Here is a 27,720-nt window from a genome sequence, read left to right on the forward strand (position 1 = left end):
CATAATATTCACTGGGGGATATTTGTGACGTCTCATGGTGGATATACAGCGGACGTTGTGAAGATACGCGTGACATCTGTGACGTGTGAGACCAATTTGGGAGGTCTGTGGGATATTGATGGTTTGCTGGGACTATTTTGGCTGATAATCAACAACAAAGCCTGGCTTCATGCAGAAAACTTCATCCATTCATCTGATTCTGAACGGTCTTGTTCTCCACTATATTTTGGAGGAAGGCCCGTTGCAAAAGATTTTGGCATGTGGAGGGCGATTTCGTTGAAAGCTGCGGTAATCGCGCGCGTCATCTAGGGTCCGGTATCGAAATCGAAACTACCGCTCGCTGCAGCAGACGGAGCAGACGACAGGGGGTGGCGCTCCTAGTCGCAATCGCATTCCTGGTACGATCTGAATTTAAAAGTTCACTTACATACTATGTTTAGTACGTGCTAGTATTCGTTTTTTTTCACTGTTATGGACATGTGTTGACATACAAACACATGTTTCGCTTTGTTCCAGCTGTACAATCGTATCACGTGATTGTCGTCTGCCGGTTTTCACTCTCTTTGCAGACGACACCGAAAGTCGTTTCTCTGATTGTCATGTACGAATTTCCTCAGTGTTTTTAGTTATATTCTTGCTCAAATCAGTGCATACCTTCTTGCTTTACATCTCTGAAGAGTTTTTCGTCACCACATCTGCAAGACGTTGACGTAAGCTGTTATTCCTTCATTTGGTTTGCCGTTCCTATAACGAAGCGCAAATCCTTCCGTGTATTGTGGTAAGCTGTGTAGCTTATGTCAGATTATAGTTGTGCTTGGAAAAATATGTTTGGAACTACAAATGGGGCACGATACACCTGATCGTATAGCGATATGTTCAGTTGTGAATATCACGCGCGAGGATACGCTGGCTCTATCTATATATTCTTCTACGTGATAGAGTGAGCCATGAGTCGTGCCAGTCCACAGATTCTATTACATCGTATTTGTGTTCTTCAGCCACATTATACGGCTTTTGTGTTGCGCTATTTGGTCAATTCCGCACCGTGCAACACGATTGGGAAACCGAATGCCGTCTGCGTGGGGAAACCAAGTTAATCCTTCTTTACATACAGCTTATTCTACTAAAATACATCTCAAGTTGTTAAGCGTATTTTTTTCTGTTTGTATTGGTCATTTCCACATCACAGAAGAGTTATTTTCTTGTTCTGTACTTTTGCCCACCCCAGTGTAATTTTCTTGCAGTCAGCTTTTGCTTTTTTACTATGCAACGTATATATGCACAAAAAAAAAGAAAAGAAAAGGACGCGGAAATATATTCATATATATATAAATTCTTTATCAAACGAAAAGCATAAACAGAACTGCAAATGTGTGTTCTGACCAGCGCAAGCCGTAGCAGACGACAAGGCTTGGCCAAGCCTTGTCGTCTGCCACGGCTTTCGCTTTCGAAAGGGATGAGCTTAGCGTGCAGACGCTAAGCACATCTCTTTCGAAAGCTGTAGTTGACTTGGGAGAAAATGCTAGTGGTTTCATTTTTATTAACACGTGTAACATTTTACTGAAACTTTACTGAAGTTTTCAGAAGATATTTTTGCTCGTGACGCAGCATAGTTACGTCACGTGACTGTCGTCTGCTAGCATTTGTTTCTCATCGCAGACGACATGAAAGGAAGAGCAAAATACGAATGTCTTCGTCGCATTTGCGCTATGTTTCGCTAAAATCAGTGCACACTTCGTGATTTTGTGTTTCCGAAGACGATTTCATCACTGCGTGCGGAGATGATACAATGTAAGCTGAATGGCGGTAATTCATTATTTGCTTCCGGACTTCCTTCTTGCAGAGCGACTTTTACGCCTTTACTTTTGCCGTGCGCGGAATTTCTAACTGCTAATTTTCTTGGATACGTTTGCTAGTATTTTTTTTTTACGCGCTTTGGGTACACTCATTCCAAAATCCGCAGTGGTCTGTGTCTGATCGACAAGGGCAAGACAGAATAGATGTAGTTGTTGTAGGCAGGTTGAAATAACTGCCCTAGAGTGACTATAGAGACTGTTGTATGTGTGTCTCGCAATTTTCATTCGATTTCTACACTGAAATCTCGAGCGAAACAATATGGGACTGAAAAAAATACACGGAAATATATCGACAGATATAAATAATTTATCCAACGAAAAGCATAAACAGAACTGCAAATGCCCGTTCCGTAGCAGACGACAAGGCTTGGCTGCTCCAAGCTGCTATAGCACACGCTAAGCACATCTCCTTCGAAATTGTAGTTGACTTGGAAGAAAATGCTAGTGGTTTCATTTTTATTAACATGCGTAACGTTTTACTGAAACTTTACTGACGTTTTCAGGAAGATATTTTTGCTCGTGACGCAGCATAGTTACGTCACGTGACTGTCGTCTGCTAGCATTTGTTTCTCATCGCAGACGACATGAAAGGAAAGCAAAATACGAATGTCTTCGTCGCATTTGCGCTATGTTTCGCTAAAATCAGTGCACACTTCGTGATTTTGTGTTTCCGAAGACTATTTCATCACTGCGTGCGGAGATGATACATGCATGTAAGCTGAATGGCGGTAATTCATTATTTGCTTCCGGATTTCCTTCTTGCAGAGCGACTTCTTACTTTTACTTTTGCTGTGCGCGGAATTTCTAACTGCTAATTTTCTTGGATACATTTACTAGTATTTTTGGTACACGTTTTGGGTACGCTCATTCCAAAACACGCAGTGATCAGCGTCTGTCTGACAAGGGCAAGACAAAATAGATGTAGTTGCTATAGGCAGGTTGAAATAACTGCCCTAGAATGACTATAGAGACTGTTGTATGTGTGTCTCGCAAATTTTTATTCGATTTCTACACTGAAATCTCGAATGAAACAAAATGGGATAGAAAACAATTTCTGCGCCGTGGTGAAAAATATATGCGTTCGCACTGCGGACCATCCTATGAAGTGGTCCGCAATGGCATAAAGGTTTAATTTGCGGGCGACCTCTTTGTGGCGAGCGCTACATGCTTCAGTCGGGCTTTGGACATTGTTGATCTCAAATATGTTTTGATGCGACGGAGGCAGGAGAACGATCTTTATGACGGCACGACGTCAGTGGAATGGTTAGTTTGATTTTTAAGAGTTCTGTCAATTCCGATATAAGGTCTCTCTTATATGGCTGTCGACATCCCCCCGAGAAGTGTCCTATAACATATCACACCAATGTTTTCAAGGGCACGACGCAACGCTGCGTAGCAATATATCGATCGCCATGTCCCGGTGTAACTCAAGACGTCCAGCATCAAAATATGCACAGTAGAATTTAGAGATGAAAGTGATGGTGATTGTCATCCAAACACTCGATAGTACAATCGATGGTTCAGATGACTACTCATTTAAGTATCGGCTCGTTACATCACTCTCAAAAATGACCTTCACCGCATACCACACTCCTAGCCAATCATCACCTCGAATAATATCGTTATCTGCCCTGATTTGTTGAGAACGGGAGGCGTACGCCTTTTTTGTGACAATTATGAACAGCATAAGTGTCACAAGAAATGCGTACGCATCCCGTTTTTAACAAACCAGGGCAGATAACGGTATCATTCGAGATTATGGTTGGCTAGAAGCGTGCTACGCGGTGAAGTTCATTTCTAACAGTACAGCTCAAACGTCCGAGGTCGGTGGCTGGGCCATCAGGCATTTCGACGAAATTGTTTTGTGGCGTTCCACTTCACGCGCACAACGCAATTGCAAAATATTTCGGTCCGAAAGATAACCGCTTCTCCGCTAGGTGTCTCAAAAAACTTCCGCGCAGTGCGCGGCTCTTGCGTGCCAATCCTTCAACGGATCGGGAACATTTTAGAGGGATGTGCTTGGAGAAGTGTGTGTCTATTTGCGAGCGGGTTTCTAGCGATTTTGAACATAAAACAGCAGAGAAGAACGACTGCCAATGTTGCACAAAACCTGCAATATTGATTATTTTTTAATGACACGTTAGGTATTACGTATCGAATTTTTTTTTTCATTTAATCCCCACAATGTGTACATTACCTAAAAAAAATGTCAAGCCCCTAGGTATAGCCATTTTTTAAATGGAAAATCCGAAGTCCGAAGTTTAAGTTTTTTTCGCAAAAATGCATAAGTAGAGACGACAAAAAAAAGCAAACTGCAGGACGGTCTACACTCTTTAAAATGAACATCACCGCATAGCACGCTCCTAGCCAACCATAAATGATATCGTTATCTGCCCTGATTTGTTGAAAACTGTAGGCGTACGCCTTTTTTTGTGACAATTATGAACAGCATAAGTGTCACAAAAAAGGCGTACGCCTCCCGTTTTCAACAAATCAGGGCAGATAACGATATCATTCGAGATTATGGTTGGCTAGGAGCGTGCTATGCGGCGAAGTTCATTTTTAAGAGTGTAGTGCCTCTAGTTTGCAGAAATAAAATATATCGAGGGTATTTTTCCTTGTTAGGAACATACAATTTTTTGAAGTAGAGCGGTGTAGTATCTATGCCGCACGTGAGGTTTCTGGGTCCCGGGCCGCCTACGCCCCCAGCATACTACCCGACCTACGGCGCCTTCACCCCTGTGTTCCGTGTTAGAGCACCGCACGGGCCCGGGCTTACCCGAAAGCCCGAGCCCGATCCGGCCCACGGGCCGGGCCGGGCTAGAGTTTTAGTCACCGGGTCCGAGCCGGGTACGGGATTGAACACGCTGGCCGGTCGGGCTTGTATGCGAGCAAATTCAACGGGACTGGACAGCTGAATTTTGATGTCACTTTCTTTTTCCATTGGTTATGGGATATCATGGTATTCTCATCTAGAACTATCACCTTTTTATACAGGGTGCGTCACGTAACGAGCCATTTGTCCTTGTAAAAAAAGAAAAAAAGAAAAGGCCCAACAGAAAAATATGGGGTAAGCGGTTGCCTTCCACCACCACTCAATTTGACACCTACTAAAAATAATTTCGACGACTAATAATTGAAATGAATCGAATTTTTTAATTGAACTCGGAAATTTCCCTAGTCAATGTAACGTTTTCCTTGCTCAGTCCGATAGACCGTGGTTGAATTAGCCAAACTCACCGCAAAATACGATTCGTAGTACGGTGGTTATGTCCAGAAAAGTTGTCAGAAAATTGAGGTTTAGTTGCGCATCTTTCAGCTGGCAAAGGCGCAAATAAAAACCTCAGTTTTCGGACGACTTTCCCGCATATAACAGCCGTACAATACGTAACGTATTTTGCAGTGGGATTGGTTAATTCAACCACGGTCTATCTCATTTAGCAGGAAAAACGTTACATTGGCTAGACAAATTTCCGAGTTCAGTTCAAAAAAGTCAATTCATTTATATTAGAGGTCGTTGAAAGTAATTTTAGTAGGTGGAAAATTCAATGGCCGGAAGGTAGCCGCTTGCCCCATATTTTTCTGTTGAGCCGTTTTCTTACAAGGGTCAAATCACACGTTGCGTGACCAACCCTGTATGTGATCATGATTATTTCGTGTAATGAGTCTGCTAGATTTCGCACGTGCACTCACACACATTTGGGGACAATTGGTGTGGCGGGCGTGCTGAGTGTCCGGCACGAGGGTCAGTTAGGTTAGGTGTTCTGACATATTTCGTTCGCGGGAGAGTACGAGAAAGGGGAACTAGCACCGGTGCGTGCGCAATAGAGCGGAGATGAGTCTCTCTTGAACCGCAAGGTACAAACATATCGCCCACGCGCCGTTCCGCGCTGCCTTCCCAAGCAAAAGCAAGCAAGCAAGCACCAAGCACAGAGCGACTTGCCGGCAGAGAAACACAGCCGTTCCGTTCGAGTGTACCTCATCACTCTCCCTACCAGTTAGCTGCGTCCTTTTCCTCCCTGGGCTTTGCTCTTTAGTAAATGTAAATAGAAACACGCGTCTCCGGGCCTCGAGAACACATAGAGCAGAGGCGGGCAGGGACGGGGCCTCAGCATGGAAACAGTTGGGTTCAGGCTGGGCCGGTGGAGTCGGGTATGGGCCGGGAAAGGACTGGAAATCTAGACGATGTCGGGCCCGGACCGGGCCGTAACAGCCCGGCCTGGGCCCTGCACGGGCCTGAAAATTAGGCCCGTGCAGTTCTCTATTCCATGTTAAGCTGGGTTACAGTAACACGGCGCTGTGCAGAGCTTGCCACATCCTAGCTACAATCCTTCATATCATCGAAGACTGTGAGCGGTACACGTGTGAACGCTGGGTGTTACGATGCCAACTTGAGCTCCTTTCCATTTCTTTATAAGAATATTTCCCCCAAAGTACTTGACCCATGGAGTTCCCCTCTGCATCAGTGTCGGGCTGTTCGCTCCATTTTTGCTTTCATGCAAGCCACTGGACGTCTGGATGTGCTCTAAACAGAACTCCGACCTGTCGTCGCTTCGCGTTCATCATAATTCATCCTCTCATGTTAACCGCTGTGAAGTGGGGTAGGGTCCTGTTGCTACCTTGGGGTAACATCCCCTGCATGTCATCATAACTTCTTCCTCATTTATTGTTGTTGTTGTTCTTCTTCTCATACTACGATTTCTTTCAAGGAATAGTTGCTGCCCCGGACCAATGGACAAGACAAGGTGGAAATAAGGGTCTCACCTCCACCACAGAGACAGCCGGGAGCTTCACCCACAGCACAACGGAATACCTACACCAAAGCGAACTACTGGCGGAGCTGCGCCACTGGTGTCATTGGTGTATTTGTTGTTAGGACTGTAGATTACTTTTAGAAAGCCAGCCAGCCAGCCAGCCATGTGCATACATGTGACTGTTACTTTGTTGCATGATTTTCTGCGTTGCTTGGTTTCCCACTGATTGCTTGTAAGTTTCTTTCAAGGAATAGTTGCTGCCCCGGACCAATGGACAAGACAAGGTGGAAATAAGGGTCTCACCTCCACCACAGAGACAGCCGGGAGCTTCACCCACAGCACAACGGAATACCTACACCAAAGCGAACTACTGGCGGAGCTGCGCCACTGGTGTATTTGTTGTTAGGACTGTAGATTACTTTTAGAAAGCCAGCCAGCCACCAGTCATGTGCATACATGTGACTGTTACTTTGTTGCATGATTTTCTGCGTTGCTTGGTTTCCCACTGATTGCTTGTAAGTTTCTTTCAAGGAATAGTTGCTGCCCCGGACCAATGGACAAGACAAGGTGGAAATAAGGGTCTCACCTCCACCACAGAGACAGCCGGGAGCTTCACCCACAGCACAACGGAATACCTACACCAAAGCGAACTACTGGCGGAGCTGCGCCACTGGTGTCATTGGTGTATTTGTTGTTAGGACTGTAGATTACTTTTAGAAAGCCAGCCAGCCACCAGTCATGTGCATACATGTGACTGTTACTTTGTTGCATGATTTTCTGCGTTGCTTGGTTTCCCACTGATTGCTTGTAAGTTTCTTTCAAGGAATAGTTGCTGCCCCGGACCAATGGACAAGACAAGGTGGAAATAAGGGTCTCACCTCCACCACAGAGACAGCCGGGAGCTTCACCCACAGCACAACGGAATACCTACACCAAAGCGAACTACTGGCGGAGCTGCGCCACTGGTGTCATTGGTGTATTTGTTGTTAGGACTGTAGATTACTTTTAGAAAGCCAGCCAGCCAGCCAGCCATGTGCATACATGTGACTGTTACTTTGTTGCATGATTTTCTGCGTTGCTCGGTTTCCCACTGATTGCTTGTAAGTTTCTTTCAATGAATAGTTGCTGCCCCGGACCAATGGACAAGACAAGGTGGAAATAAGGGTCTCACCTCCACCACAGAGACAGCCGGGAGCTTCACCCACAGCACAACGGAATACCTACACCAAAGCGAACTACTGGCGGAGCTGCGCCACTGGTGTCATTGGTGTATTTGTTGTTAGGACTGTAGATTACTTTTAGAAAGCCAGCCAGCCAGCCAGCCATGTGCATACATGTGACTGTTACTTTGTTGCATGATTTTCTGCGTTGCTCGGTTTCCCACTGATTGCTTGTAAGTTTCTTTCAATGAATAGTTGCTGCCCCGGACCAATGGACAAGACAAGGTGGAAATAAGGGTCTCACCTCCACCACAGAGACAGCCGGGAGCTTCACCCACAGCACAACGGAATACCTACACCAAAGCGAACTACTGGCGGAGCTGCGCCACTGGTGTCATTGGTGTATTTGTTGTTAGGACTGTAGATTACTTCTAGAAAGCCAGCCAGCCATGTGCATACATGTGACTGTTACTTTGTTGCATGATTTTCTGCGTTGCTCGGTTTCCCACTGATTGCTTGTAAGTTTCTTTCAAGGAATAGTTGCTGCCCCGGACCAATGGACAAGACAAGGTGGAAATAAGGGTCTCACCTCCACCACAGAGACAGCCGGGAGCTTCACCCACAGCACAACGGAATACCTACACCAAAGCGAACTACTGGCGGAGCTGCGCCACTGGTGTCATTGGTGTATTTGTTGTTAGGACTGTAGATTACTTTTAGAAAGCCAGCCAGCCAGCCAGCCATGTGCATACATGTGACTGTTACTTTGTTGCATGATTTTCTGCGTTGCTTGGTTTCCCACTGATTGCTTGTAAGTTTCTTTCAAGGAATAGTTGCTGCCCCGGACCAATGGACAAGACAAGGTGGAAATAAGGGTCTCACCTCCACCACAGAGACAGCCGGGAGCTTCACCCACAGCACAACGGAATACCTACACCAAAGCGAACTACTGGCGGAGCTGCGCCACTGGTGTCATTGGTGTATTTGTTGTTAGGACTGTAGATTACTTTTAGAAAGCCAGCCAGCCAGCCAGCCATGTGCATACATGTGACTGTTACTTTGTTGCATGATTTTCTGCGTTGCTTGGTTTCCCACTGATTGCTTGTAAGTTTCTTTCAAGGAATAGTTGCTGCCCCGGACCAATGGACAAGACAAGGTGGAAATAAGGGTCTCACCTCCACCACAGAGACAGCCGGGAGCTTCACCCACAGCACAACGGAATACCTACACCAAAGCGAACTACTGGCGGAGCTGCGCCACTGGTGTCATTGGTGTATTTGTTGTTAGGACTGTAGATTACTTTTAGAAAGCCAGCCAGCCAGCCATGTGCATACATGTGACTGTTACTTTGTTGCATGATTTTCTGCGTTGCTTGGTTTCCCACTGATTGCTTGTAAGTTTCTTTCAAGGAATAGTTGCTGCCCCGGACCAATGGACAAGACAAGGTGGAAATAAGGGTCTCACCTCCACCACAGAGACAGCCGGGAGCTTCACCCACAGCACAACGGAATACCTACACCAAAGCGAACTACTGGCGGAGCTGCGCCACTGGTGTCATTGGTGTATTTGTTGTTAGGACTGTAGATTACTTTTAGAAAGCCAGCCAGCCAGCCAGCCATGTGCATACATGTGACTGTTACTTTGTTGCATGATTTTCTGCGTTGCTTGGTTTCCCACTGATTGCTTGTAAGTTTCTTTCAAGGAATAGTTGCTGCCCCGGACCAATGGACAAGACAAGGTGGAAATAAGGGTCTCACCTCCACCACAGAGACAGCCGGAGCTTCACCCACAGCACAACGGAATACCTACACCAAAGCGAACTACTGGCGGAGCTGCGCCACTGGTGTCATTGGTGTATTTGTTGTTAGGACTGTAGATTACTTTTAGAAAGCCAGCCAGCCAGCCAGCCATGTGCATACATGTGACCCCAGGCGAAAATCTGGGCTGGTCCCAGAATGGTTCCAGTTGAATCTGGACTGGTTCCAGTTGGATGTTTGATGGTCCCGGAATGGTTCCAGTTGAATGTGGATGGTCCCAGCTGGATTCCCAAGTGGGGTGGCTGGTTCCACTTTGGTGACATCAGTGGTACCACTCTGGTCTCAGATGGTTCCAGAAGTTCCAGCTGGAGCCTCACAGGTACCATTTTGTTCCCAGAATGGTCGCTGAGACTCCAAGTTGGGCAGCTTCCCAGCTTCCCCCTTTAAGATTTCATCGTGTCCACACTTGCCATGTTTTGTTTGATCTATTACTCTGATCTATTTTAGCACAGGCATGGTCTCTTTTTATTGCTGTTTATCCAGGTGCGCGCGTCTGCGAATGCTGTAACTCCAATTCGTGCACATTCTCCCCAGGCAAAAATCTGGAGTGGGACCACTTCGAAGTGGTTTATTGGACAGGTCCCACTTTGAGTGTGGGACCACTTAGTGACTGGGACCAGTTGAAAGTGGAACCAGCTTCACGATGGTCCCACTTGAAGTGGAACCAGTGGAATTGATCCAGTGGTCCCCTCTGCTAAGTGGTCCGGGATCCGGCCACTTAGCAGCTGGGACCACTGAATGCATGACCGAAAATAATGAGTAGAAATGCACATATTGTGGGGATGCCAGGGCTGGAGAGGCATGAGGCAGGGCTTGGGGAGAACAATGAGGGCAGCGAACTACCCGTTTAATGGCGAAAGCGATACAGACAACTAGCAACAGAACCGTCAAGTAAGCATGGCGAGCGACGACTACTGACTAGTGGCAAGGGAGTCTCTGGTCATTCAGACGCGGCGAGCGCGCATGCCACAGCTTTTGCGTAAGCAAGGGGGCGACCTCTGTTGGAGTCCAGGGGAAGTGTGGCATGAGTGAGGAGGAGGGGGAAGGAAAACCCTCACATCCCACCCCTTCCTGAAGACCAAAGTCCCATTTGAAGAAGTTAAACATTGACAACAATATGTCACAATACAAACTAAAATAAGCTATAAGCAACATGACAGTGCACAAACAAGAAAAAAATGTTACTTAGTGGACCAAAAACGTTTCACAGTTCGAGTTCATAGTCACTTAGATAGGACGGCGGTTTGCGCTGTCTATTTGGACGTTGAGAAGGCTGTTCTGTTGTTGGTTGAGACGCTGAATTTACTTGCGTCACTGGCAGTGATGCGGAGTAGTCCGAAGTGTCGGTCAGGTCACTGGCAGGCTGCGATGACAAACGGTCTTCGTCGATTTGCGCTGAAAGAGGGGGCACGTATTTCTTTAACTGGGAGACATGCACCGTGCGTGGTTGTTTGGTTTGTCTTATGGACTGTCCCGTAACTGGCATAGCCTGAAACGTCGATGGAGTGAGTTGTTCCGTTAGGCGGTAAACGCCTTTAAAGCGAGGGGAGAGTTTCTCGAGGCCTTGCAGAACTGGCTGTTGGCGGCGAATCCAAACGAAGTCACCCACTTGGAAGGAGTGTTGACGATGGGTTCGATCATATAGCTTTTTTCTACGATGCTGAGCAGTTTCAGAGTTTGTGAGAGCCTCTACGCGTGCAGTTTGAACATCTAGTAGCCGTTCTGCGAGCGACGAAGCACTTGGGGGGCGATGTCGTTCTTCGGGGAGTTTTGGCAAGTATCCGAAGAGAAGTTCAAACGGGCTGAAGCCAGTGCTGGCGTTATACGCTGTATTTACGGCGAATGCAGCTTCTGCTAACTTGGAATCCCAGGGTGGTTGGTTTTGTGGACTGATTTTCCATAGGACTGTGACGAGTGAGCCGTTGCTGCGCTCTATCATTCCGTTTCCTTCCGCTCGGTAGGCAGTGGAGTAGTGTACTTGCACTCCGTGAAGGCGCATGAAACGCACAAACTGGGCAGACTCGAAAGCTGCTCCGTGGTCGGAGAGACAATGGTCTGGGGCACCAAAACGGTAGAATATTGAATGCAGATGGGCTATTACGTCCGCGGTGTTTGTAGAACGTACTGCGGCAGGGATGATGAAGCGTGTTGTGAAGTCAATCACGTTAAAGATGTAGCGGGCACTCCCTGTTGGTGGCATCATTATGTGGTCAAATGCGATGATTGAAAATGGGATTTCAGAGACTGGCATGTGTCCCATAAAGCCAACATTCTTTGAGGTAGGACGATTGTAGAGCTGGCAGGTTTGGCACGATGTAACATAGTTCTGTACTGATGCCGTTAGTCCGGGCCACCAGTAACGGTCGTGAAGCTTGCGTAGTGTGCGTTCTGAACCCATGTGGCCTGCACAATCATGCATAGTATGGAGGATGGCTGATCGCATTTTTGCGGGGACGACCAAGGTTGGGTGCCCAGAGTCCGACTGTTTGTAGAGAATTCCATCGATGTCCAAGAAGTCGCTGCACGATGGGTTGTCTTGCATTGTTAGCCGGGCGGCTGCGCACTGGGGATCCTCTCGTTGCAGTTCAGCGAGTGAACTGTTATGTGCTGTGATGGCAAGTGACAGGCGAGAAAGGTGATCGGCGACAACATTTTGGCGACCTGGGCGATGTTCCACGCTAAAGTCAAATTCAATTAAGTCCATAAGCATGCCTGTGAAGCGACGTGACGGGCGAACGTTGGTGGTAAGGCAAACAACAGTCCAATTGTCGGTAATGAGAGGAAACTTTCGGCCTAAAAGGTAGTGGCGGAACCTTAACGTAATGGCCCAATGGACGGCGATACATTCCCAAACATTACTGTGCAGTTTTTGTTCGTCAGGCGTAAGCTTGCGGCTAGCATACTCGATGACTGTGTCATGGCCATTCTGAAGTTGAGTAAGCACTGCACCGACAGCTGATGCGGATGCATCTGTAGTTACAGTAGTTGGAACTTCCTCAAGAAAATGTCCCAGAAGTGGCGCTTCAGTAAGGGCTTTGCGTACAGTCTGAAAAGCTTGTTCACACGTAGTGTTCCAATACCACTCGGGGGCTTTGACGAGGGCATACAGTGGGGTGGCAATCCTTGAGAAGTTTTTGATAAAGCGGCGGTAGAAATTTGCAGTTTGTACCCAGGAGAGAACTTGCTTCCGTGTTGTTGGTCTTGGGATGTTTAACATGGCGGTCACTTTGGTTGGATCGGGGAGTTTCCCGTCGCTGCAGAGGATGAATCCTAGAAAACGGATTCGAGATAGCCCGTAACGACACTTATCAAGTGAAACTTTCAGTCCATGGTGTTCCAAGCGGTGGAGCACCAATTGGAGCACTTCGACGAAGTCAGGAAAAGATGATGCGAAAACCAGAATGTCATCTAAATAGATACGAATTCCTGACTTTTGTGGGGCTTTGAAGTTGCTGAACACAAGTTGCATGGCACGTTGAAAGGTAGATGGGGCATTCTTGAGGCCAAAAGGCATACGTGTCCACATGTAAGTGCCACTGTGTGTGATAAAGGCAGTCTTAGCATAGTCCTCTGGTCGAAGGCTGACTTGCCAGTAGGCAAACTTTAAATCGAGACAGGCAAAGTAGGATGCTCCTGCTACATCGTGAATGATGTCGTCTGCATGCGGCAGTGGGTGCACGGCTGTGATTGTAAGTTTGTTTAAGGGTATGTAGTTGACGCAAAGTCGTTTCTTTTGTCCTCTGGTGACGACGATAGCCGGGAAAGCCCATGGCCCTGTAGCTGGAAGGAGGATGCCTTGCTTTAGAAGTTTATCCGTTTGCTCATCCAAAAACCGACGGTCATCTGGGGAGTATCGATATGGACTCCTGCTGTATGGCACTGCGTTGGGTAGTAATTCGATGTGATGCTCAAGTCCTTTTAGATGACCGATGTCATCTTCATTGCGAGCAAAAACACTGTGGTGAGTTGACAAGACTGAGGCGAGCTCCGACTGTTGTGCCTGCGACAGTTCCTTGCCCACAGCTGCTGGTGGCAAGTCGTCGTGAACAGGTATTGTAACGGTTTCATCAGGTGCAGAACGAGTGCAGTGTGATGGTGCCGTGCTTTTGCAAAGGGGCTCCCATGGAGGTTTTGTATCTGGTAGCGACGACTCCTGAAGACCCAGAGTAGGTTGGGCTTCTGGTGCTGTGCCTTGCGCTAGGGACGACTGGTGAAGAACAACTGCGCAAGATGAACGAGGATAGAGTTTGAGATGTGCTTGTACTACTGAACCTGAAGCAGGGTGGTGTACTTCTGCTGGGTTAGGTGGCTCAAAGACAAGGCGGGTGCCTGTTACGCGGAACCAGTCCTCACCCAAAATCAAGGGCAACACGTTATTGTGGAGGACAACAGCCTCTACGACTCCAGAAATAGGTCCAATTGTAATCTTCAGACAGATCGTTCCTTCTGGTAGAACGGTCGATCCACCGACTACTCCCAGTGGTGGCTGGGTCCAAGGAAGTAGCTGTGTGCTGGTCACGAGGGACTGGTGAATAATGGTCATTTTTGACCCAGAGTCAGGAAATGCGTCGCATGGTCCGATACTGGCGATAGTAGCTCTAAAAAATGAGCACTCCAGTTGAGACCCGTCAAAAGTTTCTGATGTGGTGGTATGTAGAGCGTGAGGCACTGGCGGTGCTGGTATGGCAGTAGTCTGTGTTGCAGTCTTTGATGATGAGGAACCGTGATTTTGTCGGCCTTGCTTTGTAGGGCACTTGGAGGAGAGGTGGCCTTTCTCACGACACGAGAAGCAGACAGCTTCGCTTAGTGGGTCACCAGGGCGGAATGCTGGTGCACCGTAGCGCTGAGACAGAGCTTCGTACCGGACTTCTTTTTGTTCCGGGGCTAAGTCCGCAATTCGAACACGCTGTTGTAGAGCATGGGGGCGCGGAGGACCTTCTGGATAAGACTTGAGATTTGCAGTATTGGGACTTGCAAGTTGGTGTTTAGGTGGTCCAGTGTTGGGGGGTCCCAACGATGCACTTGGACGACTTTGATGGCGTTTGTATTCCTCCTGACTGTGACGTGGGGGCACAGAGGTTGGCTGTTGCAAATGCTGGAGTGTGCGATCTATGTCATTGCACATCTCAAGAAACGCTGCCACTGACGCTGGACGCTGTGCGGCGATGCTTGTAGCAGTGGACTGGGTTGATATACCCTGCAGTAGGTACTCCACTTTTTGAGCATCTGTGGGGGGAGCAGGGCATTTGTTGATAGCACGGAGCTTTCCGTAGGCGTAGTCACGCAGGGACTGGGAGCTGTGTTGCACGGTAGCCATAACCTGCTGCTGCCACTGGATCAGTGACGTTTCCTGTGCGAATGTGTCGAGGAAGGCAGTCTTCCATGAGTCCCACGTGGGGTACTCACGACCCGAAGTCAGATGCCAGTTCTTGGCTGTGCCGCGCAGTTTACTGGCCGCGATTAAGCGTGTAGTGTCTGGTGACCATGATGCCAGTTGTTGCGTTCGTTGAAGATCCTCAATCCATAGACGTGCTTTTTGTTTCTTGCCGTCCTCAAAGGCAGGTATGCTAGACGAAATGTCGGGCATGGTGGTGACGTTTATTTGAGGAACGTAAGACATCTGGTAAGGCTGAAGTACAGGATGCAAAGCAGACTGAGGTGCGGTTTGGGGATGGGGCGATGGAATGGCGCTGACTCCGTGGTCCGCTGTCGACGCTTGGGATGTGTTGCTTGAGTGGAGCATGGTTTCACACAATGGAGGAGACATAGGAAGAGTTGACGTAGCTATCTCTGAAGGCACACTCATAGTCATTGGTAGAGATTGCGGGGGTTGTTGGGCTTGTTGCAGGATATGTGTCAGTGTGTTGATGGATGCTGTAAGCTGTTGTAAAATTCGGGGGTCAAAAGGCACAGGAGCTTGAGGGATATCTTGGAGCGTTTCCCGTGTTGTGGATGCTGTGGAACGTTCTGCGTCAAGGCAGGCTTGGAGACGCTGGACGAGTTCTGCGTCCGAGCCGGTTGTGTCAAGATCGCGACGTGAGAGTTCATCCCGAATTAGAAGTGGGCTGAGGCCTGCCATCGTAGCGGCGTCCAATTCCCGCCAATTGATACCCGGCATGGTGGAATCAGCGAGCGAAAGCCGCGTGACAATATGGCGGCTCAAGGCCAAGACGGCGAAGCCGAGGAAGAAGGCAAAGATGGCGCGGCCTGGGAGAAGGTCCGAGAACCGGGGTGACAAGCGAACAAAGCGAGGCTGGGCGGCATTGTGGTACGAGCGGGGTAGGCAATGGGTTGATGTCGACTGCGCCAAATGTGGGGATGCCAGGGCTGGAGAGGCATGAGGCAGGGCTTGGGGAGAACAATGAGGGCAGCGAACTACCCGTTTAATGGCGAAAGCGATACAGACAACTAGCAACAGAACCGTCAAGTAAGCATGGCGAGCGACGACTACTGACTAGTGGCAAGGGAGTCTCTGGTCATTCAGACGCGGCGAGCGCGCATGCCACAGCTTTTGCGTAAGCAAGGGGGCGACCTCTGTTGGAGTCCAGGGGAAGTGCGGCATGAGTGAGGAGGAGGGGGAAGGAAAACCCTCACAATATAGCTCAAGTAATTACCGTTTATTCTGCTAAAAGCATACACTGAGCAGAAAGAAATAATCAATACATCTCTACATTTACATCCCACGCAGTATAAGTCTGATCACTCACTGTGTCTAGACAAAGCATATGCCTGACTGTGCGATGCACTCACGGACCACAGGGAGCTTTCGTTCGTTGGCCACCTCACATCTTGTATTTTCTTAGAGAAGATGACACGACACTCCTGTTTTCTATGCAGGTCGCGACATACACCCCATTCCTCTTCACCGTACGTTCGGAATCTTCTTATCCTGTTTCTCTTCAAGTTCCTCCGAAGTTTCTAAAATGAAACATCTAATTAATAGTAATCAAAACATCACGGTCATCACTCATACCTGCAAACATTCGCGACGTGCAGTCCGATTGGCGTTTCACAGTGCGGTCTTGCCTCTACGCCGTTTACGTCTTCTTGGCGTCAAAACGCTTCCGGGAAATCGACAATGTGTTGCACAGGAACCATTGTCATCGCATTGTCTTACAAAGCGCACTGAAACACACGTAAATACTGCACAGGAGATACACCATCACCATCCTTGCGACGGTTACTGAAGAGAAAACCAACTTGCTGCGACGCGCAGGGTTGCCAGATGGCGAAGGCCTTGTATAGCCCGTTTTCCGGCCACCTGTAGCCAAAATATAGCCAGTACGCCAGTACCTTCTAGCCAAAAAAATAGCCAAAAGCGCCCGACGTGTTTGTGCATGCTACACATGCTGCGGGAGGCGCTCCTTGTCCTTCCTTGTTATCCGTTTCGGTTTGACTGCTGACGCAGAAACGACAGCCGTGCATTGAATGAATGACAGGCATTTATTATTCGTGAAATGATGCGATTAGAACGAAGGAAAATATGAAAAATTCAAGCTCCAGTCAATTGTAGACTGCTAAGGACATTCGTCGGAGTTGTTTCCCGGGTCTTCAGGATCCTCGTCCGCAGTTTCTTCCCATTGACTTTCTCCATAAAGCACGTCGCTCGTGAACTTCTTTAGGAGGTTGTCTGACGGCTTGAAATCGGCACAGCCACAGGAGGGTCTCGAGGGTGGTCAAAGACAAACGGTTCCTCAGGTCTGTTTTCATAACAGTAACCTGACTAAATACTCTTTCTACGACAGCATTGGAGATCGGGACGCTGAGCAGGCCGATAGCGAACCCCGACAGATTCGGGAACATCTTTTTCCCAATGCTGTTTTCCATGCGTCGCAGTTTTATCCAGAACTTGGGCGTGTTCTCATCCCGTGCGTCCTTTATAACAATCTGCAGCAGCGAGAACTCAGATTCGATATCAGAGACTGAGTCGCCAGGAATCAGGTTGCGAAACGATCCGCGAAATGCGGAAAATTATAATTTTCCGCATATAGATAGATATAAGATAGAAAATATGTTTTCTCAAGATTGTTGCATTGTAGCAGCTGTAGAGATTCCAGTACTTCTAAGTTCAATCGAAGTTGTCTCAACACAATTTTGACACAGGCGACAAGGTGGATCTTTCCATCACACCCAGTTTTTCCTCATCCTGCAGGTGGGAGCATTGCATCAGCATTCAGCAAAGCGAAACTTTGTCGCATAAACGCGAGCTTTCAAGGTCAAGGGGAACGCACTGACGCAGCCGTGGATTCAAGGAACGTATGAAACAATGGATTTTTCTCTTGTTTCACATTTTCATCGTTTCTAAACGGAATCACGGTCAAAATTCAGAAAATAGCCCAAAACTAGCCAAATAGCCAAACCCGATTTTTACCCGCCAAATGCGAGCAATATTAGCCAAATTTGGCTATTTCTAGCCAAATCTGGCAACCCTGGCGACGCGTCGAAGTTCTAACTTCCAACTGCCACACCTGCCACTCTCGCTTCTCGCTCCGTCGCTCGCTCTCTCCTCTCCCTCTCGCCGTTTGAAGTTTGAATTGCCGTGGCGTCTTCACATTGCATCAGCCTCTGCAATTACATTTTCTTTTTTTGTTGTCGTCTTTCTTCTAGTATTTAGCTTAATTTTTGTTGTTGTTGAGATGTATTTTTTTACATTACCCTGGTACTTGACCCTGGTAAGCTGACGATACAGCTCAGACACAAAGGCGTTATTCAAGTCGTGCTACACGCCGTTACGTAGGATTCTTTGTCACAAATCAAACCAAGGCACAAAACAATACCAATACATGAAAAATTGTGACAATCTTGGTCTCATTATGACGTAATACCGAACTTGTGCGCAAAGGTAATTCAAAGAAATGAATGTGCACTTGCTTCCGTAGAGAGCACCGTGTACCATGCTAGCAATGCATGCAGAAAAGCTCTCGAGTGTTCGCACATATATTGATGACAACACTACCAGTGTAGTGTAACACGTTCTCTCAAGCATATTATGCACTCAAAATGTATTTGCCTCCGGGTAAAATGCAAGTGTACTCGATTGAACGTCGGAAGAGCGATCAAGCAACCTGCATCCAGTGCTCGTTTTGGGCAAAAAGCACTTCATAATGGTCAACTAAATATACAGAATGGACGCCTATTTATTCCTTGATGAAGAGTGACTCACCTGTATAAATTTAGGCCCTGTATGCTTGCCAGTACGGTTGGTACGACCGTAATTGCAAGAAGTTGACATGATCGCTGCGGCGACTGTTGTGGGTACAGTAAGATGGCGGCCGGTTTCTTCACGCTCGCGCTGCTCGCGCTCCCTATCCGCGATCCAGCCTTTTACAATCGAGATCAGTGGGTAGTCGTACATACGCTTCTGCGAGTTCAAAATTCAAATTTCCATCGTCCAATCGTGCGCCAGTCTGCCAGGGTGCGTCAGTAGCGCCCCTGGCGGATCGTGCGGACAGGCACCAGGCCAGGCACCTCATAGGGTTTGCTGATTGTGACATGGTCGTTATAATCTAGTAGGTCGTGGTCGGGAGCCAGCTTCGCACTGCATTCTGGGATGCTCCTGTCTACCATGTGACCGCTCACGTGACCCCAAGAGCATGCGCAGGCTAGCTCCCAAGAGATAAACTGATGTTCTGAGGCTGGACCGGCAATCCAGAAGATGTGGGTTCGACCCCTACAGCTGGCTAACCTTTTCAGTGACTTCCATCCTTCATCAGCTCCCAAAGCAGACGACGGGAGTCGTGGTTGTCTTGCAGTTCAGATATCTGCATTGTGATGAACGCCGCGTGTCCATCTTTATTTGTGTGTGTTCGGAGGTTTACTCTTGGTTTACTCTTTTACTACAAGACCGGTCAGGTTCTGCAGGACAACCACGCAGGACTACATAGAAACATCATTCGCGGGAGTGATGTTTGTGTGACGACGTCGCCGCGTGTTGTGTGTTGCTGAAGTGGTAAAACTTGCCAGTAATCAAATTTGTACAACGATGGAGGAAATCAATTGAATCTGCAGCTGTAGCACAGCGCCAGCTTGCAAAGGAAGGGTTCAAGATGACTCTCTCACAGACAGGGGTACGCCCGAAACAGCCGGTCAAGTACGTGTTTACAGGAAAGGTTATTTCCGTGACAGAGCTGCTTTCTGTTGAACGACAGCCGCAACCGCGGTTCGCACACGTTAACAAAACTTTATTTCCGCAGTGGTGCTCACATTTTAAGAGTAAATGACTTTGGAAAAGCAGCGAGAGCAACAACGGGTTGCCAAACCGAAACTTTAGAGAGGATCACGTGGTGGACAGGAAGTAATGGCGGTTTTGACAGGAGCGATCGCCAGAGGAGTCCCACGGAAATCTGCTCAAAACGGCCGCTCTTGTGTTAGTAGAGCCCTGGACCGGCAATCCAGTAGATGTGGGTTCGATCCCTACAGCTGGCTAACCTTTTCAGTGACTTTCATCTTTCATCGTTGATTTCTTAGGCAATTTGAGGCTTTGTTTGTATCTGTCCCTTCTGTGTTGTTCCAGCCTCAGAACACCAGTTTATCTCTTGCTCTTGTGTTCTTTCCTCCATGACCGAGAGAGTTTGGCCATTAGGAGGAGCCTAACTTGAACCGCGTCATGCGACGTCACTGCTGAACGACCTCCCTCTTCGCGCTCTATTGTTGTCCAGTCGTCAACCTGTTTCCGACGCCATGCTGATGCAAAGCGCTGTTCACGATGCAAGGGGAAGACACGTGCGTACCGCGTCCTTCGAGACCTCTTCGTCCTTGAATCCTTTCAGTTTGGTAACAAAGCCCCGATTTCACGGGCGCCTGGTAGATTACCGTATTTTCACGCGTATTAGCCGCACCGCAGATAAGCCGCAGGACTCGTTTTTAGATACATTTTGAAAATGTTTTTGCAGATAAGCCGCGGGTAATACGACGCAACTGCTTTGTGCGCTACACCAGTGATGCACATACAAAATCAACAGAGACGCTCAACGCTCGTCAGCGCCGTACTCCCTGCCAGCTGCCCTGTTCCCGTACTTGTCCGCGAAGTCGACGACTTTTAGTTTGAAGCCGCTGTCGTGGCCATGCCTCAGCGTTGGAGCCATGCCTCACCTCGAACTGCCGTGCCCGTGTCCACGAATGCTGCTGCTCTCGTCAAATGAGAACTGACGCTTAGCTGACCACATTTTATCCCAATGACAGGTGTATTGAACCCTTCCTGTGGGTCTGCCGACAAAGGAGACCATGGGGAAGGCCATAAACCCTGTCCACATTCCGGTGTCGGCATGATGTATAACAAAGGGGGTCAGTTCTAGTGTTCTACTAAGATCGGATTGTGCCCTTGTTGTGTGTTTTTCGTGGATTGACGGGTTAGTCCACTCGAATGTGGAGTGGACCTGCCCCTGTTCGGTATTGTTCGTGCACTGGCAGGGCGGTCCTGTTCCGAAAAACATGAGGCACTGTCGGCCCTTTCGTTTAACCCGCGGTATGGGGAAAGTACCAGGGAAAAATAGTCACCAGATAAGCCGCACCCACGGATAAGCCGCAGAGCGTCCGCGAAAAAAATAAATCGCACATAAGCCGCGGCTAATACGCGTGAAAATACGGTACATTGAGCGCGACAAAAGTACATGTCGACCAGCCGGTGAACTGCATCAAGATGGCGCCTACCTACTGGCTGATAAGCGGATTTCGCTTGGATTCAGGCTTTTTGGGCGGTGCCACACCGACCCTGACGTCAAAACAGGCTCCGCCCGTGAAGCGGCAAAAGATGGCCAAACTCTCTCTATATACGGCTCTGCATGACCGGACGCAGCAGCCAGCAGCGACACCAGCGGTGGCCATCGGAGCCAAGCCGCCAAGCCAAGGCAAACAAGCCTACCGACTGAGCCGGAGGGAACGGAAGCGCCAACAGCAGCGACATTCCTGGAACCGACCCACCTACAACCGCTTCAACCTTCATAGACTCTGTTTCTCTATTTTTTTCTTCTCTTTTCTTCTGCCTGTGGTGCCCTCACGTCGCCTGCCCTGACTCAAAAGGGATTAGGCAAGCCTAAACCTAAACCTTAGAGACAAAAATAACAAAGACGGTTAAGAGCATCAACTGTTTACTATATACATTTGATGCTATACAGTTGATGCTCTTAACCGTCTTTGTTATTTTTGATTCTGCAACGCCGGAAACTTGCACATTGTTTTTCTTCACGTCTTTAGAGACAACAAAGATCACATGTCTAGCCTTCGCCGACGACGTCGTCCTCCTCTCTGACTCGCAAAAAAATATGCAGGAGCTCCTAGATATTTGCGGGAAGGTGGCCAGAGAGGACGGCCTTAAGTTTAGCACCGAAAAGTCGCAGTGGATGGGATTCAATGTGCACAATCCTCCCACACTGGTCCTACAAGAAAGCTGTCTAACAAGGTGCAGCTCATACAAGTATTTAGGCGTCACTATTAACGCTGATGCACAGTACCTAGGTCAGCACGAGAGGCTCGTCATCACAAAGTTCAACCGGCTGAAGGGGCATATGTGGAACCTTGCGAAGAATTCCTATAATCCATATACAGTAGGCCGTACGCTGTGGAAGACCATGGCGGTACCAGCAGCTACACATGCAAATGATGCCATCATATACAACCCTCAAACTCTAAAGATACTGGACAGACACCAGTACGAATTGGGGCGATAGCTGCTGAGGGGCAATTTCGCGACGGCTAACTTGGCAGTGACTGGTGAAATGGGATGGTCCACGTACCTGGAACGGGACGCCCGAGCGAAACTCACCTACCTCGGACGGCTTGTACACCTCCCAGACCAATGTTATGCAAGGAGGATCTATCGTTACATAAGGTATCGAGGCTTAAAAACTAACTGGGTCCGAAGAGTTTCAACCCTGGACAGAACATACAGTGAGGGGACCACACGACACGTGGCAAAGTCGGAAAGGGAGTGGGTCCGAAAAGAGATAGCAGCTAAGGAGGAACACCGCTGGAAGGACGCAATGTCCAAAAAGAGGAGCCTAGAGACGTACGTGGCCTACAAGCAAACACCAGCACCTGTAGCAGAGTATAGAGGAGACAGCGCCCTTCTATTTCAGGCCAGAACAGGGTGTCTCCTCACTCAAAAAAGAACCCATGGGCTCTTTGAAGACAGAGACCCCTATTGCTTGCTCTGCGGGAAGGAAGATGAAGATCTGGACCACATCCTGTTTAGATGCGCTTAGGGACCTCACCTCCCGAGAGGAACTGGTAAAGCACGAGGAGAATAGGAAGGTGGTCCTGGGCTTCGAGGACGCCCCACCAGAAAGCGCACGCAGACAGACCGGAACCGAGCGGCCATGCGAACGGCGGTCTCTCCCACCCAGCGCAAGCACCAAGCGCCACCTACGAGAATGGGAGCGAAGGACAACCTGCCTGCAGTAGTGTAGCCGGTGTAGTTATGGTGTAGTATAGTTGACTTTACGGCGACAGCCAAGTTACTCCTGAGGCGCTTGATACAAGCGCCCACCCTGTCTTAAAAGGGTTTAGGTACTGGAACTAACTAACTAACGCGCTTCCGCTCGCTAATCCGGCGAAAACTAAAATGGCAGTGGGCATTTGTGACCACTTTCTATGTCTAGAATGTCGAACCTCTCGAATATGAGTCAGCTAGAATTCTGCATTCGAGAACACATCGCTCACACAGAACTTCCGTTCGTGCGATAGCATGCTGGAAAGTGTGTGCTTCGCAGCAGAAGATTCCTCGTCCAGAGATTTGTCCTCACCAGTACCTCACTGTGCCGTGAACACTGACTGGTTTGTGAAATTTACATGTGTCAGGGAGAAGCACTTGTGTACGCCGAAACAAGCGCTGTTTTTTCGTCGTGCAGGTGTTCATGTGGGAAATGCAAACCGATGGATACTACGGACCAGCATAGCTGGACGTCCTCACTCATGAGGACCCTCATGAAGATGCCTCACCCCATAACGATGAGGTGAGGGTGAGCGAGGCCAGACCACGCTGAACGTTCCTCACGAGGACAGTCGTGAGGCATTGTCCCTCATGAGGCCAGTCGTCGTGAGGCCATCAATACATGAGGGTACAACGTATTCTGTGAGGAGCCTCACGGATGAGGCCTTTCGTGAGGGACCTCACGAATGAAGTGACGGGTTCGAGCTCCTCTTTGTTGATGCCAAACACTAACGTTAAACCTCACTGTGACAGTAACAACTGATACCAAATTTATCCAAGCACAGCACGAAACCCAATAAACAGTTTAATGCCACACAGTATCATTAGTACCTAGTACTGGCACAGTAGTTCAACACCGACGTGTCATGTGAACATGACGGAAAGTTCTTTTGAGGCTCATGTGGCTCCTAGTAACTTGAAGACACGTCAGGCCATGGGGTATTCACGAGGCGAGGGCTCGTGAGGCCATGAGGGCCCTCATGAGGTGAAGATACGTGAGGCCATCAGTGTTGTGAATAGCCTCATGAGGTGAAGGCATGTGAGGATGAGGATGGTGAGGCCTCTCAGGATCCCGATGCCCTGAGGTGAGGTTTGTGAGGGCAAAATATAAAATGGAATGTGAGGGCGACTGCGGTTTAGTTACTGGTGAGGGTGAGTGAGGCCAATAAAGTATGTGCTTCGTGAGGTGAGGAGGAGTGAGGCCGCAGGAAAATGCCCGCCTATGTATAGAACGTGACTCCTCGGGACAATGTATAGCGCATGCGTTATGCATTGTCCCAATACACCTTCCCGATATATCTTCCACTGGAAATGAAGTAGTAGGTTCCTTCAAGTCGCCACCAATGTGGGTAACATCAGTTCAGAACCACAGTGTGGGAGGGCAACATATCACATACTTGGGTGCCCACAAAAATTAACTTCAGATGGTAGAAAGTCATGTTGACAAAAACCACCACCATTTATTCCGCCTTGAAGACCAAACAATGGAAAAAATTGCTTGCATTCTTTTCAGTGTTAATATTCTAAAGCTGCAATAGGCTTGACTCATCTGACATGCAAGCTTTGAATAAAGTTGATTTCTCGAAGAATGGGTATCATATTAGGGTTGGTATATATTTGTAAAGTACAGGACACATCTTGAATACACTATGACAGAAATGAGGCCATTGGGTCTTCTGCTCGTTTTCGTTTGATGAAAAACGCTTCCATCTCTTCCTCTGTTGGTGCCTTTGCCTCATACATGCTGTTGTATTTCCTCTTTCTTTCGTCAAGTTCCTGATCCTGGTCATGATCAATGGCTTGCATAGCCTGTAAGAGACAAATGTTCTCAGGGAAGAAAATATTTACAAGAAGGTCATTTCATAAGCTGCAACACTACAGGTTTTCCCGTCATATTTAATCCTCACGCTGCCCATGGGATTTAATCCTTATTGTCTAACATTTAATCCCCGTGCTGCCGATTTTGATCCTTATGCCATGGAATTTAACAAAAAATTTTCAGGTCATCTTTTCAGTTCCTCTTTCCATACAATGGGACAGTGTCAGACTACCTACATGATTTGTGACCTGTTATGGCTATTTCCTTGTTTACAGCTACAAATTGATTTTGTTGTGACTAGTATGACTAGTCTATGCACTACAATGGGATAGTACAGCTTGGAACAAAAGTGGAACACCGGGGTGTCGCATTTCTCAATTGCAGCAACACCCTAGCAGAAAACCGGAATGGACACACATACTGAAAGAATAGCCCGTCACCCGTTTCTTATTCCATCTCTTCTTGATATCTAGCAGGGTCCTGTTTCTATGAAAAAATATGTCAGTGCCGTGTTCCTTTTGTCCCAAGCTGTATAAGACATCTGCATGATTTATGACCTGTTATCGCTATTTTTTGTTTACAGCTACAAATGGACTTTTTATGACTGACTACTCATGCACTACAATGGGATAGCATAGACTACCAGCATGATTTATGACCGGTCATGACTATTTCCTTGTCTACAGCTACAAATTGACATTTTATGACTAAGACTATACACGTACTACAATGGGATAGTACAGGATACCTGCAATGATTTATGACCTGTTATGACGATTTCCTTGTTTACAGCTACAAATGGACTTTTTATGATCATTACTACTCTATGCACTACGATGGGATAGTATCAGACTACCTGCATGATTTATGACCTGTTTTGACTATTTCCTTGTTTACAGCTGAGTCATTCCATGCCAAATGCTCCAGTGGTGACACTTGGCCCTTGTCAATTTTGTTATAAAAATCCATACGCATTTATTACTTGGAGAAAACCACTAAAACGAAGGCTTTAGCTGCCATCGCAAAATACTTGTCCCTAAGTCTCTGTTTAAAGTTACAGGGTGAGCCTCTGACCACCCCTGCAGTCTATACATGGTGCTGCCAAAATTATCGAGATACCGCAACTGTTTTTGTGCCGTGCTAAGAAAGAGGTGTTCATCTAACTATCTGACGGTCGCAAATGTTCTGGCTACTAGCCACATGTATCCTAAAGGCGGTGTGAAAAATGCATCGAGAAGCAAAGTTTCACATTTTTTCACAGCTACCTTGCTAGAAATAAAGCGACAAAACTATTATTAACATTGAAATACGAATGGGTTCTACAATCCTAAAAAGTCTTGTTGAGAGGCTAAACAAAGTGATAGGAGAAAAAAAAATACTCTAAGATGCAACTCTGGCGAAAGTGCGGCAACTTTAACCGTAAATAACAAAAATGGTGAAGCGCAGAAAGAAGTACAGTGAAAGCTGGATGAATGTATCATGCCCAATGGACACAAGGAACAAATTTGAAAAATGAAATTTTTTATATAGGAGAAAACAATTGAAGTTTGGGGTCCAGCACAGACAGCTCAACTGTTACTACGCTGTCATGCTCTCCACAGCAGCCATCGTGGTGGCAGCCCATCAAAGGTGCACCAGGTGCGCTGTGCAGACAGTGTGACATGATGGGATCACCAACTAAAGCCTAGCCATTTTGTATGACGTAAGTGCAGTGCTGACAATGTACTTGCTTACTGATTCAAGGCAGCGATAGGTGTATGTGCCACAGTATATGCATTTCAAAAAGCTGTATAAGTAGAATCAGGCCAATCCTTCCCAATGTCACCAAACTACATTATTTTTCCGATGGGCCGGCATCACACTACAAAAACAAAAAGAACATTGTTAACCTTTCCAATCATGTCGATGATTTCAGCATTTCTACGACTTGGCACTTTCTTGCAACTTCCCATGGTAAAGGACCCTGTGACGGCATCGGAAAAACAGTGAAACACCTAGCAGCAAAAGCAAGCTTGCAATGGCCCTTCAAAAAGCAGATTGTACTGTGCTGTACTGCTGTAGCACTGTGTAGCTGTACAGGTGGGCCAACCGGAGTCTCAAACGTGTGAAACCAGTTTGGGTTTTGCAACAGTTTGTAAGTGATACGAGACAGTTCCTTGAAGACAGAAACCAAAGTGCAGAGAGCCTACCACTGCTCTGAACCAGTGAGCAAGTACATTATCAGTGCCATACTTATGCCATACTCAAAAAGGCAGTCATTTCCAACGGCTAGGCTGTAGTGGATGAACCATCACATGATACTGCCTGCTCGTAGCAGACGACACCAAAAGCGCGCCTGGTCAACACCACCTAGATACAGAAAGCCGGCTTACTCGTCGACGTAACGTAACAACTAAGGGTCAGCCAATTAGGATTGTGTTTTCAATGGCCACGGTAATAAAAAGAGTAGCCGTAGTGATAAAGAGTTCATTCGTAGCTGTAAACAAAGAAAGAGTCGTAATAGGTCATAAATCATACAGGTAGTCTTATACTATCCCATTGTAGTAGTACAAAGAGTAGTCATAGTGATAAAGTCCATTCGTAGCTCTAAAGTCATAATAGGTCATAAATCATACAGGTAGTCTTATCCTATCCCATTGTAGCAAAAAGAGTAGCTGTAGTCATAAAAAGTCCATTCGTAGCTCTAAACAAGCAAACAGTCATAGCAGGTCATAAATCATACAGTTGTAGTAGAAAGAGGAAATGAAAAGAGAACCTGAGAATTCAGGACTGAATGCCATGCATAAGGATTAAATCCCATGGCATAAAGATTAAAAGTGGTGGCATGAGGATTAAATTCCATGCCATAAGGATGAAACGTTACAAAACAAAGATTGAACACCACGGGA

At 47.5% G+C, this 27,720-nt stretch overlaps 2 protein-coding genes across 2 annotated transcripts in view; both read right to left on the reverse strand.

Annotated features, from left to right (window-relative positions):
- Positions 1-10,407: 10,407 nt before the first annotated feature.
- Positions 10,408-18,576, reverse strand: LOC135377205 (uncharacterized). The gene is made up of 2 exons (XM_064609492.1): positions 16,561-18,576; positions 10,408-16,505 (listed from the first exon to the last, which is right to left on the reverse strand). The coding sequence occupies exon 2, from the start codon at positions 15,703-15,705 to the stop codon at positions 10,792-10,794; it is 4,914 nt and encodes a 1,637-aa protein (XP_064465562.1). The 5' UTR covers positions 15,706-16,505; positions 16,561-18,576; the 3' UTR covers positions 10,408-10,791.
- A 5,872-nt stretch (positions 18,577-24,448) lies between these two features.
- The window catches only part of LOC135377206 (pre-mRNA-splicing factor SLU7-like), a 41,961-nt gene continuing 38,689 nt past the window's right edge, over positions 24,449-27,720 (reverse strand). Inside the window, exon 15 of the mRNA XM_064609493.1 lies at positions 24,449-24,822. Within this exon, the coding sequence (XP_064465563.1) occupies positions 24,661-24,822 (162 nt within the window). The 3' untranslated portion in view covers positions 24,449-24,660. The remainder of the gene's footprint in view (positions 24,823-27,720) is intronic.

The sequence above is a fragment of the Ornithodoros turicata genome, chromosome 1, assembly GCF_037126465.1.
Source record: "Ornithodoros turicata isolate Travis chromosome 1, ASM3712646v1, whole genome shotgun sequence".
Lineage (NCBI taxonomy): Eukaryota > Metazoa > Arthropoda > Arachnida > Ixodida > Argasidae > Ornithodoros > Ornithodoros turicata.